The sequence below is a fragment of the Nicotiana sylvestris genome, chromosome 7 (assembly GCF_000393655.2).
Source record: "Nicotiana sylvestris chromosome 7, ASM39365v2, whole genome shotgun sequence".
In the NCBI taxonomy this organism is placed as follows: Eukaryota; Viridiplantae; Streptophyta; class Magnoliopsida; order Solanales; family Solanaceae; genus Nicotiana; species Nicotiana sylvestris.
In genome coordinates, this window is record NC_091063.1 from 120,547,507 (window position 1) to 120,561,964 (window position 14,458).

A 14,458-nucleotide genomic window follows, 5' to 3' on the forward strand; every position below is an offset into this window, starting at 1 on the left:
AGAAAAGAGGAGAGAAAGCTGAAAGAATCACAAGAGTAAACGAAAGGAAAGAAAGAAACTCACCAACTTGGGCTCGAACTTTCGACTGACTTTCCGATTTAAACCCCCGAATAACTTCAACTACTTTTTCTTTGTCGAATAACGTTATTCCGTGGTAGAACTGGCCTGGAACACTCATAAAAACTGGGGAAACACCATTGCATGTGCAGATTTGGCTTTGACTTCTGGGGCTCGAACCTTAGATTTAAGATTTGAGAAACTCTAGCATGATTCGAGGGGAACGGAGTGGGGATTTGATACAAGGGGGTCATGGTGGTTCTATGGTATCAATTTGGTGGTGAACAGAGGCGGCGCCGCCACCAGAGGAAATGTTGGTGGCGCTAGTATTTGTGACTTCACCCTCAGATTTGAGGGATTCTGAGTGTGTTCGAATGAAGTTGGTTGTGGATTGGGATTGTGGAGGGGAAGAGGAGTTTAGGGTGTGAATATGGTGGTCATCGGAGACTTGCGGCTCCGGGCTTAGGGTGATGGAGAACAGGGGCGGCATCTCTTAGGCTTTTTGAGGCAGGGGGGTTGTGAGAGACAATCAGGGCTGGGGGGGGGTCGTTAGGATACTTATGTATTAGGCGACCCGTGCTTCAGTACCGTCCGATCAAGAAACCTCGACGGTCCTGATCTATTGCCACTGAAACGGGGTTGTTTGGGGTTGGGAAGTGGAGGAACGGGTTGGACACGGATATGGGCCGGTTTTGGGGCGGGTTATGAACTGGGTATGCTGGGTTTGCATTGGAAGATTTGGGCCTGGGGTCTAGTTTGAAAACTGGCCCAAATTTAATTCAAAACTCTTTTTCCTTTTCCTTTTTTCCTTTTTTTTCAAAATTTAATTAAAATCAAAATTAATTCCTATAACTAAAAAAAACTAATTAACCCTAAAATGATAATTAACACAATTAATTAAATTCAAATTAACAAAAGAAAACTACTCAAAATCAAAGCTAAAATTAAAAGCGCAAATTAAACTAATTTTTTGGTGATGTTTCCATTTTATGCAACAATTAATTTTCTAATTAATCCTAAAATGTAAAATTAAACTTAAATGCAAATGCAACATATTTTGGTATTTTTCACTAATTAAAATGCACAAAAAATGCAAACAATTAACAGAAAATGCCACGAAAATCCACAAAATTGCAAACACTGAAAGAAATTATTTTGTTTTGAATTTATGGGAGTAATTCATATATAGGGCAAAAATCACGTGCTCACAGCTGCCCCTCTTTACTCGGAAACACGAAGAGTTTTCGTGCAAAGATAAAGTGAGCGGATACGAGTGATTTTTGCCCGTTTGAATACTCCGTGGGAAGCATTTTTGAAAGATTTGACCGCACCCTGCTTCTGAGGTTGCCTACATATCCCTGGCTAAAAAGGAATCAGGTTAGTGTAGTTCAGGAAGTTTTGGTAGTTGGGACTACCATGAAGCAGTGATTTCACTGTTGCTGCTGCTTCTGCTACTGCTTACTGAACCCCCTTACTACACCATGTCAAAATAAAACAAGAAGCTAGACTAGACTATGATCTATGGATTACAAAAGTCCTATGTACATTTTCAAACTTGATCTTGCAGTTCTTGTTGCCTTGTTGTCCTCTGTTCTCTCGGTGGAATCTCTTTGTTGTTGCCTTGAATTTAATCTAAGATGTGTTCCCTTTTCTCTAGGTGGATGCCTGACTGTTGAACTTGAATGTATTCCCTGTTCTCCAGGTGGGCTCCTGATCGTTGAACTTGAATGCATTCCCATGCTATCTAGGCGGGCTCCTGAAAAATAGACAAAAACAAAGAAAATTTTTTGCCCCAGTTTGGGTATGTGGGCCCATGTGTAAGTGTAAAACGAATCACATTACCGAATATCAATAAGAATTTTGAAAACCAAAACTTGAATTGTACTCCCTTGTTCTCCAGGCGGGCTCCTGACTGCTAAACGTGAAAGTATTCCCTGCTTTCCAGGCGGGCTCCTGACTTCAACTTGAAATGTATTCCCTGCTCTCCAGGCAGGCTCCTGACTTCAACATAGATAAAACAAAGAATTTGAAAGCTAAAATTTAAATTGTACTCCCTTGTTCTCCAGGTGGGCTCCTAACTTCAAAATAAACAAAGCAAAGAATTTGAAAGCTAAAACTTGAATTGTGCTCCCTTGTTCTCCAGGCAGGCTCCTGACTGCTGTGCTTGAAAGTATTCCCTGCTCTCCAGGCGGGCTCCTGACTTCGACAAAAACAGATAAAACAAAGAAAATTTTCTACCCCAGTTTGGTAGCTAGGCACATGGGTGAGTGTTAAACTGAATCATTCTACCAACTGTTACTAAGGATTTGAAAACTAAGTCCTATTATCCAGGGAGGTCCTGACAACTGACAATTATGGATCTAAGCTGTATCTTCTAAAGGTATTACTTCCGCTATGTCCCGTTATCTAAGAGGGTTTTAAACTACATCCTATTATCCAGGGAGGTCCTGAAAAACTCATAATTGATTCCTATCTTAAACATGCAAACATTGAAACCAGCTTATATTCCTTTGGGATATATTTATGCTACTCATGATTGTTTTGAATTTTAACTAAGCCACATTTCCAGGAGGGTCCTCAAAGTTTACGGTCAAACTTGTTTTGATGCTTGCTCTTTCCCCTACGGAGAGTTTCTCCGAAACAAACGAATTCTTCTACCCCTGTTTCAATTAAAGAAAATTTGTTAGTTTAAAGTGGTGGCTAGCTGATGGCATTCTTGCTGAAGATCTTTCCACTGCATTGTTTTATTTTGACTGGCTTTCCCAAACTGGCCCCGAACTGCTTTGACTTTCTGACTGACTTTCAAACCCCATGACCTTTGACGAGATGAGTGTTCTATACCCATGTTGTTGTTTTACCTCTAACCTCTTTATCCGAACCTTTGCATCTCCCATGACATCACCAACCATTCCATCGATGAAATTTCCGGTGATTCCTTGTACCCCCCTTTGCATCATGTTATCCTTAGTATGCTCTGACCATGTCGTGCTTTGCAATTTTGGAAGTTGGTAGTGAGCTTTGAAATCTTTTTTCAATTGCTTCGAACAAGACTGACATTGAAACATCTTAGACAAATACCCAAAAGAAAATGAAATGCAATGACTTTGCGGGTTAAGGATAAGAAGAATCCAAAACCAGATGACTTCTACAGAGGGAAAAATAAAAAGAAACTTATCTGAGTGGAACATCTGGTACCAATGATCATGACATGCATTTTGGAATAATCGGCCCAATCTGTCCAACTAATCAACTTTCAGTTGTCGTACTTTGTTGCCCTGGAATTTCCATAACCTGATTTCTTCACCCCAAATCCTGACCTTGTTCATCCTGCGGTGCCTTGAAAGGTTTTCACCAGCAGACCTCTTTCATTCGTTCATCTCACAAATTACTTTCGCCTTACGGTGCCCGTGAGGGTCTTCACCAATAAGACTCTCTCATTCTTTGCTTTCTCTCAGCTCTCATCGCCTCATGGTGCCCGCGAGGGTTTTCACCAATAAGACTCTCTCATTTTTATTTCTCTCAACTCTCGTTGCCTTACGGTGCCTGTGAAGGTTTTCACCAATAAGACTCTCTCATTTTTATTTTTCCTGCTTGAACCAGAGTGTTGCCCTTGACATGAATTACCTTTACCTGCTCGACTTGGCATTTCTCAAAGACTAATTAGAAGGTCTTTCTTTGGACCGTAATGTGGGCTTTTGTACAGGGTTAGAAAGAAAGGGTATAAAAGGCTCAAAACAATTCAAATGGGTTAGAATTACAACTTTCGGAATCAGGTTTCTCGCAGCAACCACAACTTCTGCCCCAGTTTCCTGCATGGGGACTTTTGGATTTTGTTTTAATGGGACCGAACCGTGAGGCTGCCTACGTATCCTTAAAAGGAATCAGGTCGAACGTAGTTCATGTCATAGAAATTACTTCGTTGTTGTGATTTTCTCTACTCTCTTTATTTTCTTTCTCTTTTGCTTTTTTTTATTCTGTTGTTTTTCTTCTTCTCTTTTTCTTCTTTCTCTTTTTTTCTTTTCCTTTTTTCATTCTTTTCTTTCTCTTTTCCCTTTTATTTCTCTTTTTCTTTTCTTCCTTTTATTATCTTTCACGCTTGTGTTTCTGATATTCACTACTAATTCCGAAAGAGGGGTATGAAAGAAAATAAATAAGGCTCAAAAGGGGTGACAAGGGATAAAGTGTTTAGATAGCAGAATAAAATATCTTCGTCATTTCAATATTCAAACATGCCAAATATAAACAAGTACAATCAAACAAAGAGATCATACATAGTATCTCTTGACTGCATCGGAATTGATAACCATTTCCACACATTTCCCTTCTACATCTGTCAAATATAACGCGCCATTGGACAACACTCTAGTTACAACAAATGGCCCCTGCCAGTTTGTGGAGAACTTTCCTTTTGCTTCAGCCTGACGAGGTAAGATACATCTCAACACTAATTGACCCACTTCGAACTTTCGTGGACGTACCTTCTTTTTATATGCTCTCGCCATTCTTTGTTGGTACAATTGGCTGTGACATACTGCTGCCAATCTCTTTTCATCAATCAGACTTAATTGCTCCAAGCAGGTTTTGACCCATTCAACGTCATCAATTTCTGCCTCAGTGACAATCCGAAGGGATGGGATTTCAATTTCTACGGGTATTACTGCCTCCGTGCCATACACCAACAAATAAGGAGTGGCCCCTACTGAAGTACAGACAGTAGTGTGATAACCCAGCAATGCAAATGGCAGCTTTTCAAGCCACTGCCTAGAACCTTCCACCATTTTGCGAAGTATCTTCTTTATATTCTTGTTGGCTGTCTCGACTGCTCCATTCGCCTTGGGGCGATATAGGTGGAATTACGATGCGTGATCTTGAACTGCTGACATACCTCTTTCATCAAATGCCTATTGAGATTAGCCCCATTGTCTGTAATGATTACCTTCGGAATCCCAAATCGACAGATGATATTTGAATGCACAAAATCGACCACTGCTTTCTTGGTCATAGATTTGAAAGTTTTCGATTCAACCCACTTGGTGAAATAATCAATGGCTACCAGAATAAACCTGTGTCCGTTTGATGCTGCTGGCTCGATTGGCCCAATGACATCCATGCCCTAAGGAACAAAAAGCCATGGTGCAGACATTGTATGTAATTCATATGGTGGAGAATGAATCAAATCTCCATGCACTTGGCACTGATGAAATTTACGCACAAAACTGATGCAATCCTGCTCCATAGTGAGCCAGTAATAACCTGCTCGGAGAATCTTCTTTGCCAGAACGTACCCACTCATATGCGGTCCACAAACTCTAGAGTGCACTTTGGTCATTATGGTTGTAGCTTGACTAGCATCTATGCATCTCAGCAGCCCAAGATCTAGAGTTCTTTTGTACAAAACTCCCCCACTGAAGAAAAATTCGCTTGCCAAACGACGAATTGTTCTCTTCTGATCACTGGTAGCTTGTACTGGATATACCCTCATCCGGATGTATTCGTTGATATCGTGGAACCACAGTTCGCCATCGAGTTCTTCTTCTACCATGTTACAATAAGCATGCTGATCACGGACTTGAATATGCAACGGGTCTACATAAGCCTTATCTGGATGATGTAACATTGACGCCAGAGTAGCCAAAGCATTGGAAACTTCATTATGGATCCTTGGGATATGCCTGAATTCTATCAACTGAAACCATTGACAAAGATCATGCAAACATTGTCTATACGGTATGAGTTTCAAATCCCGTGTTTCCCATTCTCCCGGAATCTGGTGCACCAGGAGGTCCGAGTCACCCAAGACCAAGACTTCCTTGACACCCATATCCACAGCTAACCTCAAACCTAGAATGCATGCCTCGTACTCAGCCATGTTGTTGGTACAGTAAAAACGAAGCTGAGCCGTCACAGGGTAGTGCTGCCCTGTTTCAGAAAAACGTACCGCTCCTATCCCCACACCCTTCATGTTTGCAGCCCCATAAAAGAAAAGTTTCCATCTTGGCTTCTCAACTTGATCCAACTCATCAATGTGCATCCCCTCTTCATCGGGGAAATAAGTTTTCAAAGGTTCATAATCTTCATCAACCGGATTCTCAGCCAAATGGTCCGCCAAGGCCTGTGCTTTCATTGCAGTTCGAGTCACGTAGATAATGTCAAACTATGTGAGCAGGATCTGCCACTTTACAAGACTCCCTATGGGCATAGGCTTCTGAAAGATATACTTCAATGGATCCAAGAGAGATATGAGGTAAGTAGTATAAGATGACAAATAATGTTTCAGCTTCTGTGCCACCCAAGTTAGGGCGCAACATGTCCTCTCAAGATGAGTATACTTAACCTCGTAGGATGTGAATTTCTTGCTGAGGTAATAGATGGTCTGCTCCTTCCTGCCAGTGATATCATATTGACCCAATACACAGCCGAATGAATTGTCCAAAACCGTCAAATATAGAATCAACGGTCGCCCAGGTTCTGGCGGGACCAACACCGGTGGATTTGACAAATACCCCTTTATCTTATCAAATGCCTCTTGACATTTATTTGTCCACTTGACTGCAACATCCTTTTTTAATAGTTTGAAGATTGGCTCACAAGTAGTCGTGAGCTGAGCGATGAACCTGCTGATATAATTCAACCTCCCCAACAAACTCATCACCTCAGTATTGTTCCTCGGAGGTGGCAATTCCTGGATAGCCTTGATTTTCGACGGGTCCAGTTCAATACCCCAGCGGCTGACTACGAACCCCAACAACTTTCCAAACGGCACCCCAAAAGTACACTTTGCAGGATTAAGCTTGAGATTGTACCTGCGAAGCCTTTGGAAGAACTTCCTCAGATCCCTGACATGGTCAGACTGCTTTCTAGACTTTACGATCACATCATCCACGTACACCTCGATTTCCCGGTGTATCATATCATGGAATATCGTTGTCATTGCCCTCATGTAGGTTGCCCCAGCATTTTTCAAGCCAAATGGCATGACCTAACAGCAGTATGTTCCCCACAGTGTGATGAATGTTGTCTTTTCTGTGTCCTCCTCATCCATTAAGATCTGGTGGTAACCCGCATAACAATCCATAAAAGAACCAATCTCATGTTTGGCACAATTATCGATCAGTATATGGATGTTCGGCAGTGGGAAGTTATCCTTGGGACTTGCTTTGTTGAGATCTCGATAATCAACACACACCCTGGTCTTGCCATCCTTCTTTGGCACAGACACAACATTGGCTAACCAGGTGGGATACCGTGTGACCCGAATAACTTTCACATCGAACTGCTTGGTGACCTCTTCTTTGATCTTTACACTCATATCCGTTTTGAACTTTCTCAGCTTCTGCTTGACAGGAGGGAATGCCGGGTCAGTGGGCAATTTGTGAACCACTAAATTAGTGCTTAGACCTGGCATATCATCATATGACCATGCAAAAATATCTTTGTATTCGAACAGTGCTTTGATTATCTCCTCCCTGAGTTGAGGTTTCAGATAGACACTTATTTTAGTTTCACAGACATTATCTTGGTCCCCTAGATTAACTGCTTCTATATCGTTCAAATTAGGTTTGGGCTTTTCCTCAAAATGACTTAATTCCTTACTAATTTCTTCATAGGCCTCATCATCGTCAAATTCCATCTCGTCATCACACTCAATTTCTTGTATTACTATTTCAGAGTTAGATTGGCTTTTAAAACTGGGCCGAAGATTCCTCATGCATGTCATGTCATTGATATCAGCATAAAAAGAACTGTATAAAAGAAGAAAACAAAAATTAAATTTTTAGAAATGAAGGAAAAAGAATAATTGCATTTCATTGAATTTAAAGATAACAGGGTTTTAACGCATCCAACTGGACAGAACATAATATCTGAGTTACAGACCCTGGAATAATCCAGACAACTAAAAGAAAATAAAAACCCAATACCAAGACTCCCTTCGGATATGAAGAGGAGTAGCTTCCCAGTTTTTGACTTTTGCACGTAGTCCCACGAATTGCACATCTACCTTGCTTGACCCTTCCCCAGCCTCAACCATGTTAACCTCGGCGAATAACCTTTCGAACCCCTTTTCCATGTTTCCATCGGCACCAATCAGTGATCCAGGAACCTTTGACAATAGTTGCTTTCTGTACCCAGCTTGACGAATGATCGGGACAAACGCGGGATTGGCTTTGGCAATGCCCATGCCTTCTTCTTCATTTTGCGGGCTCGTCTCACATCTGAAACTGTAGGCTTGAACCCTAGACTATCCAAGTTTTGGGGAAGAGAAATCGGTTGTACGATACCTTGCAGAGATGCACCCAAACCCCTACCCGGTACAAAACCATTTTTCAACATTTCAACGACTACCATGACTGATACAGTAGCTACCTTTGGAATTGGAACGCACTTTCCTTCTGGAATTTTCTCTACCGGTACCGTGTCAATAACCTGATAAACCCATGGCCCCTTGTTCTTCAAACTCTATGAGCGGAACAATGGCATCATTGAGAACACACACATTATCTTCGCCGTGTACAACAATTTCCTGTCGATCCTATTCAAACTTGACCATTTGATGCAGAGTAGATGGGACCGCTTTGGCAGCATGAATCCAGGGTCGCCCTAATAGCAGATTATAAGAAACAGCCACATCGAGCACCTGGAATTCCATAGTAAATTCAACTGACCCTATTGTGAGCTCAAGCACTATGTCCTCGACTGAATCTTTCCCTCCACCATCGAATCCCTGAACGCAAATACTATTCTTGTGAATTCTTTCATCTTCCACTTTCAGCTTGTTCAACGTGGAGAGAGGACATATGTTCTCACTAGACCCATTGTCAACCAGTACCCGAGTAACCACGGAATCTTCGTATTTCACCGTTAGATAGAGGGCTCTATTATGCTCACTACCCTCCAAGGGCAACTCATCATCAGAAAAGGTGACTCTATTTACCTCAAATATCTTGTTAGCTATCTTTTCCAAGTGGTTTACTGAGATTTTGTCAGGAACGTGGGCCTCGTTCAAGATCTTCATCAAAGCCCGACGGTGCTCGTCGGAATGGATCAATAATGACAATAATGAAATCTGAGCCGGTGTTTTCCTCAACTGCTCCACAATGGAATAGTCCTGCACTTTCATCTTTCTCAAGAAATCCTCTGCTTCTTCCTCGGTCACAGCTTTCTTCACCAACACTGGGTTATCTTTTGTAGTCTTAGCTTTCCTCAACTCTTCGGGAGCAAAGCATCTCCCCGATTGAGTCAAACCATGGGTCTCACACACTTCTTCTTTGACCTCTTTCCCCTTATAAGTTACTTCACTCGTTCATAATTCCACGGGACCGCCTTGCTGCTGACTATCGGTAATTGAGTTACCGGTTTGATGATAACAGGATCTGTGCGGGCGCCCTTCACAATTACCACAGGCTTGTTTGTCATTCCTGGCACAACCACTTTCGCTCTTTCCTATTTCCCTGCAACGTCACTTGTGGACCCCTTCTTGACTGCCGTAGATAGTTCACTATTTAACCCGTTCAACTTGATCACAGACTTCTCACTTGTTGACTTTTCAGTCGGCTTGGCTTCACTAGCCCGAATCATTATAACAGTTTACGAAGGCTTCTTGGGCTCCCCTCCCTTATGCATTATCTCAATCATATTTGTCTTATGACAGGCTGGCAAGGGGTTTTGATTGATATTGGGCGCCTCCGGAGCTTGGACCTCAATCCGATTGGTGTTAATGAGCTCTTGAATAGCTATTTTCAATTTCCAGCATTTCTTTGTGTCATGGCCCGGAGCCCCTGAACAATACTCACAACTTACCGAGTGGTCAAGATTTCTAGGAAGGGGATTTGGCAGTGTAGCCTCGATCGGATTCAACATACCCAACTGTCTCGGTCTGTGGAATAGACTAGTATAGGATTCTTCCAATGGAGTGAAAGTCTTCTGTTTCTGCAACCTCTCATTCTTGAAGGCTTGATTGGGTCGAAAACCTGTTCCAGGAGGATTTCTGTAGGCTTTTGGGGGTTGATAGGTATTTTGTGGAGCTTGGTATGGATTTTGTGGAGCTGGCGCACGCCATTGTGCGTGAGCGGGAGGTTGGGTATAGGTTTGTGTGTGATGGACAGAAAAATGAGGATCTGGCGGTAGGTAATAATGTTGTGGTGGGCTATATGGAGTGTGGGGGTAAGTTTGGGGATAGGGTCGCGACTGATTGTAGTAACGAGGAAAGTTCCTGGGTTCGGCCCAAGCTCCCGACTCAATTGTCGCAATATCCTCTTTCTTCTTCTTCTTCCCGAGCACACCCCCAGTACCATTTTGAATGGCCTGAGTGGTCGCTTTGATCGCTGAATAACTCATGATCTTGTTGGACTTGAGTCCCTCTTCGACCATGCCTCCCATTCTTACAACTTCATTAAAGGACTTGCCCACTGCTGACACCAACTGACCGAAATAAGTGGGCTCCAAAGCCTACAAGAAATAATCAACCATCTCACTCTCTTTCATCGGAGGGTCAACCCTTGCTGCTTGCTCTCTCCAACGGAACCCATACTCTCTAAAACTCTCACCGAGCTTCTTCTCGATCTTTGTCAATGACAATCTGTCTGGAATAATTTCAAGATTGTACTGAAAATGGCCGGCGAAGGCTTGGCACAAATCGTCCCATATGTACCACCTGTTGTGATCTTGTCTGGTATACCATTCTTATGCTGATCCACTTAAAATTTGGCTAAAATATGCCATCAGCAATTCATCTCTTCCAACTGCTCCTCTCATTTTGCTACAAAATCCTCTTAAGTGTGCTACTGGGTCACCATGCCCGTCGTACTGATCAAACTTGGGCATCTTGAACCCGGCTGGTAACTGAACATCTAGGAATAGACATAAATCCTTATATGACACACTTACTTGACCTCCCAACCCCCTCATATCTCGGAACGATTGTTCTAAGCTTTTGACCTTTCTGATCATCTCTTCATGCTCGGGATTTTTGGGTGGCTTCTTGGTCTTCGCCGGGAGATCAAGATGAGGGGTGTAAGAATATGGTTCTGGAACTTTGAAGGTGGGTTCAGGGGGATAGTACTGGTTGTCGTGAGTTTGGAACAGAGGTTCACTGGAATATCGGTGTAATGTAGCAGGTGGAGGTTCCACAAAAATAGGTGTAGTTGGTAGGGGAGGGTATGGGACTTGTTTGGGTGGTGGAGCTTGAGAAGTATGGGAAGTGGCGCCATAGCATTTTTGGTAGAGAGGAAAGGCTGGAGATGAGTTCACAGTGGGAGGCTCCGGAGGTTGGGCCGACGGTGGGATATAAGCAGGGTTGGCGGGATAAACTGGTGGGGGATGCCCCTTTGCCCAGGCTTGGTACATTTCAGCCATCTGCTGCTTTAACTTATACATCTCTTCCTTCATTGCATTAACATCTAATTCTTCCACCTCTTTTGACGGGTGAACAATACTTGTCTCCGGTTCTTGGTTAGCCATATTTATCCTGTCTTTTGATCGGGTGTTGTATGAGTGAGTTGCCAGAATGCCAATCAACTAACCACCTCCCTGAAGTCAATACATCAAACAACAACCTTGTTAGCGATTAGGCTTTAACAGATTGGTAACCGCACATTGGGCATGAATGCACCTAAACAGTTAACCGTCTCTATTATGTATTTGATCGGTTGCATGCGTCATCCCGGCCTTTTCTTACTTTCAATTGCAAACTTCCCCCTTTTTCTTTCTTTTTCTTTTCCTTCCTTTCACTCTTGCCTTTGTTCTCTCTTTGTTTTTATTCTCTCTTGATTTCTTACTTTCTCTCTTTTCTTTCTTGTTTTTCCGCTCTTTTTCTTTTCTTTACTCTCTTTTTCTTCTTTTCCTTTTCTCTTTTTCATTTGGTTACGGTCGAATCCTATGGAGATTGCCTATATATCATGACCCCTCATGAATCAGACCAAGCGTAGTTCTTGGAGATAAAAATAATAAAACATTTTTTTTTGGAATTTTCAAAGTTTTCATAATAAGACTCGGAAATAGACTTAAACAAAAACTAACAGACTCTGATGAAAGACTCGAAAAACAAACAACCCACATAGTCTAATAAAGAAATACAGACTCCAAGACAAACTGACAGACTTTAACGGAAAGAAATTACAGACTCAAGAAATCACGAATACATTAGTGCCTCAATTGCCCCCGGGACCCGCGGGGCATTATTCGGCCTCGCCGCGGGCCGACTCGCTAAATCCCCTTGGAGGTGGTAGAGATCTTCCATTATCCGGCGAACAAAAATCATCACAGTAGAGAAGAACATATATCTAGTCATATCCTCACAGCTACTATACTTTATCGCGATGTAGTTGGCGACCCTTTTGACTCGCTCTCTTATGACGCCCTTCTCTTGCAGCAAACGCCCAATCTGTTTGATTTTGGCTTCCAAAGTTTGTTCGGCTACCTGGTTCTGCTCTTGGAGTTGTTGAAAGTCTCTTTCTAGCCGTTCCATTGCCATATAACACTGTTCCCTTTCGGCCTTGAAGTTTTTCGCCTGTCTGATTATTTTATCCTCCGTGGTGATGACCCTTTTCTTTAGTCTTGCAACCTCATTATCGTACTTTTCTTTCAACTTCTTAACCAGGTGCGCTCGTTCATTTGCGTTTTTAGCCAATTGCTTTCGAGCCCTGGCTAGTTCACTTTCTGCTTTGTTCAAATCAAAATTGTGGTCATTCACTTTCTGCCTCAGGTTATTTATGAGATTTTCATCTTTGTCATTTCGGGCGGGGTTTTCTGCTGCTATTTTCATTTTCTGAATTTGGGCTTGAAGGGCCTCATTTTCTTTGGTTAACCTTTTCTTTTCTCCTTCGTTCACCGCGACTTGCAAGCCACTCTTGAATTGAAGCTCTCTGATTTGCTTTTCCAATTTTCCTATTGTGGCCCTGTACTCATTCTCCTTAGCCAACCAAGCCCACTGTTCTTGTGACGCCTCAACGAATTCCTGAATGTCAGGCTTTTTGGCTGGTCTTTCTGGTTCGGCCCTTGTAGTATTCTTCTTTATATACCAGGCAAGATAGGCGGGGTGAGACCTTGCCTCTAGATAGATCACGCACTCGAGTGTTCACCGTCAAATACTGGCATTCATTCCAAATAGAACGAACTGTTTCTTCATGAAATTGGCCGTCAGAACTAACCTCAACCGCATAAACGCTGAGATCTTCATCTGGGTGCATCACCTGATACCTTCCCAACTGTCTCATCACCCAGTAAGGAGCGTAAGGCTGGATACCTCGCAGACCCATTAGGAGAAAGTAAGGACCAGTGGCGGGCATATACACAATTTCTTCAACAGGAAGCTAACCCAATGTCCACTCTATTTGTCCCGCAGTAATGGAACGAAGACAGGATACCCAATCTCCAAACCCCTCTGGCAGCTTGAACCCTGAAGTCCTTGTGTCAAACTCTTCAATTCAACCTTTCTTTGTAGATCCATAACTCATATACTGAGGGCGATGACATAGGTGCTCGATCATCCACATCTGTAATAGCAAATTGCATCCCTCGAAGAAATCTGCCCCAACTTTACAAGCTGTGAGAGCTCCGTATATCTCAGACACTATCATAGGGGCAAGAATGCTCTTAGCGTTGGTGATCAGGACCTTGACGACTCCGGCCATCCGCAAATTGATATTCCCGTCTTTTCGGGGGAACACCACAAGGCCTAGGAAAGCTACCATGAAGGCGAAACGCCTATGCTCATCCCATTTTGTTCGATTTCATCTGCTACAAACCCCGCTTGCCGGATCGTTGAACCCTCCTACATGCCCGTCCCTCTGATATATAAAATGTAGAGTAGAAAAACCATCCTCCAACTTGGAATACGGGACTCCCTTGCTTATCTTTAGCAAATCCATGAACTTGTGAGAGTTAACGACTCTTGGAGCGATCAGGTACTTATGCCTCAGCCCTTAGTACTTCCTATATAGCGTGTTATTTCTTCCAAGGTTGGGGTGAGTTAAAAATCCGAAAAGTGAAATACGCTATGGGCCGGGTTCCAAAACGTAACCAAAGGCTTTATGATGTCTCCTCTAGGTCTGATTTTCAACAACCCAGTGAGACCTCCCAAATGTAGATTGACTTTATCTTGCTCCGATTTTTCCAGATCTTCCCACCACATATGCAACTCCAAAGGGATCTTGTTCATGACTGTTATCGGCAAATTTGGACTCGTACTCATTCTTCACATTTATTAGGGTGATTAAGCAAAAATCAGGACTCATTTGACTCAAAGACAAAATTGACACTTTTTTCTCTTTTTTTTATTTAAAAATAAAATCTGATTTTGCAAGTACGACCTTTCAGCACCTCGGAGATGAAGATTTTAAGGCTGTGTTGGCTAACCGGCGAAAACCTTGAAAAATGACCACAGGTGGCTGTTCTTGCAAAAGCA

General features: G+C 42.6%; 1 protein-coding gene across 1 annotated transcript; it reads right to left on the bottom strand.

Annotated features, from left to right (window-relative positions):
- Positions 1-12,184: 12,184 nt before the first annotated feature.
- Positions 12,185-13,340, bottom strand: LOC138873697 (uncharacterized). The gene is made up of 2 exons (XM_070152173.1): positions 13,203-13,340; positions 12,185-13,063 (listed from the first exon to the last, which is right to left on the bottom strand). The coding sequence occupies exons 1-2, from the start codon at positions 13,338-13,340 to the stop codon at positions 12,185-12,187; spliced, it is 1,017 nt and encodes a 338-aa protein (XP_070008274.1).
- Positions 13,341-14,458: the final 1,118 nt, after the last annotated feature.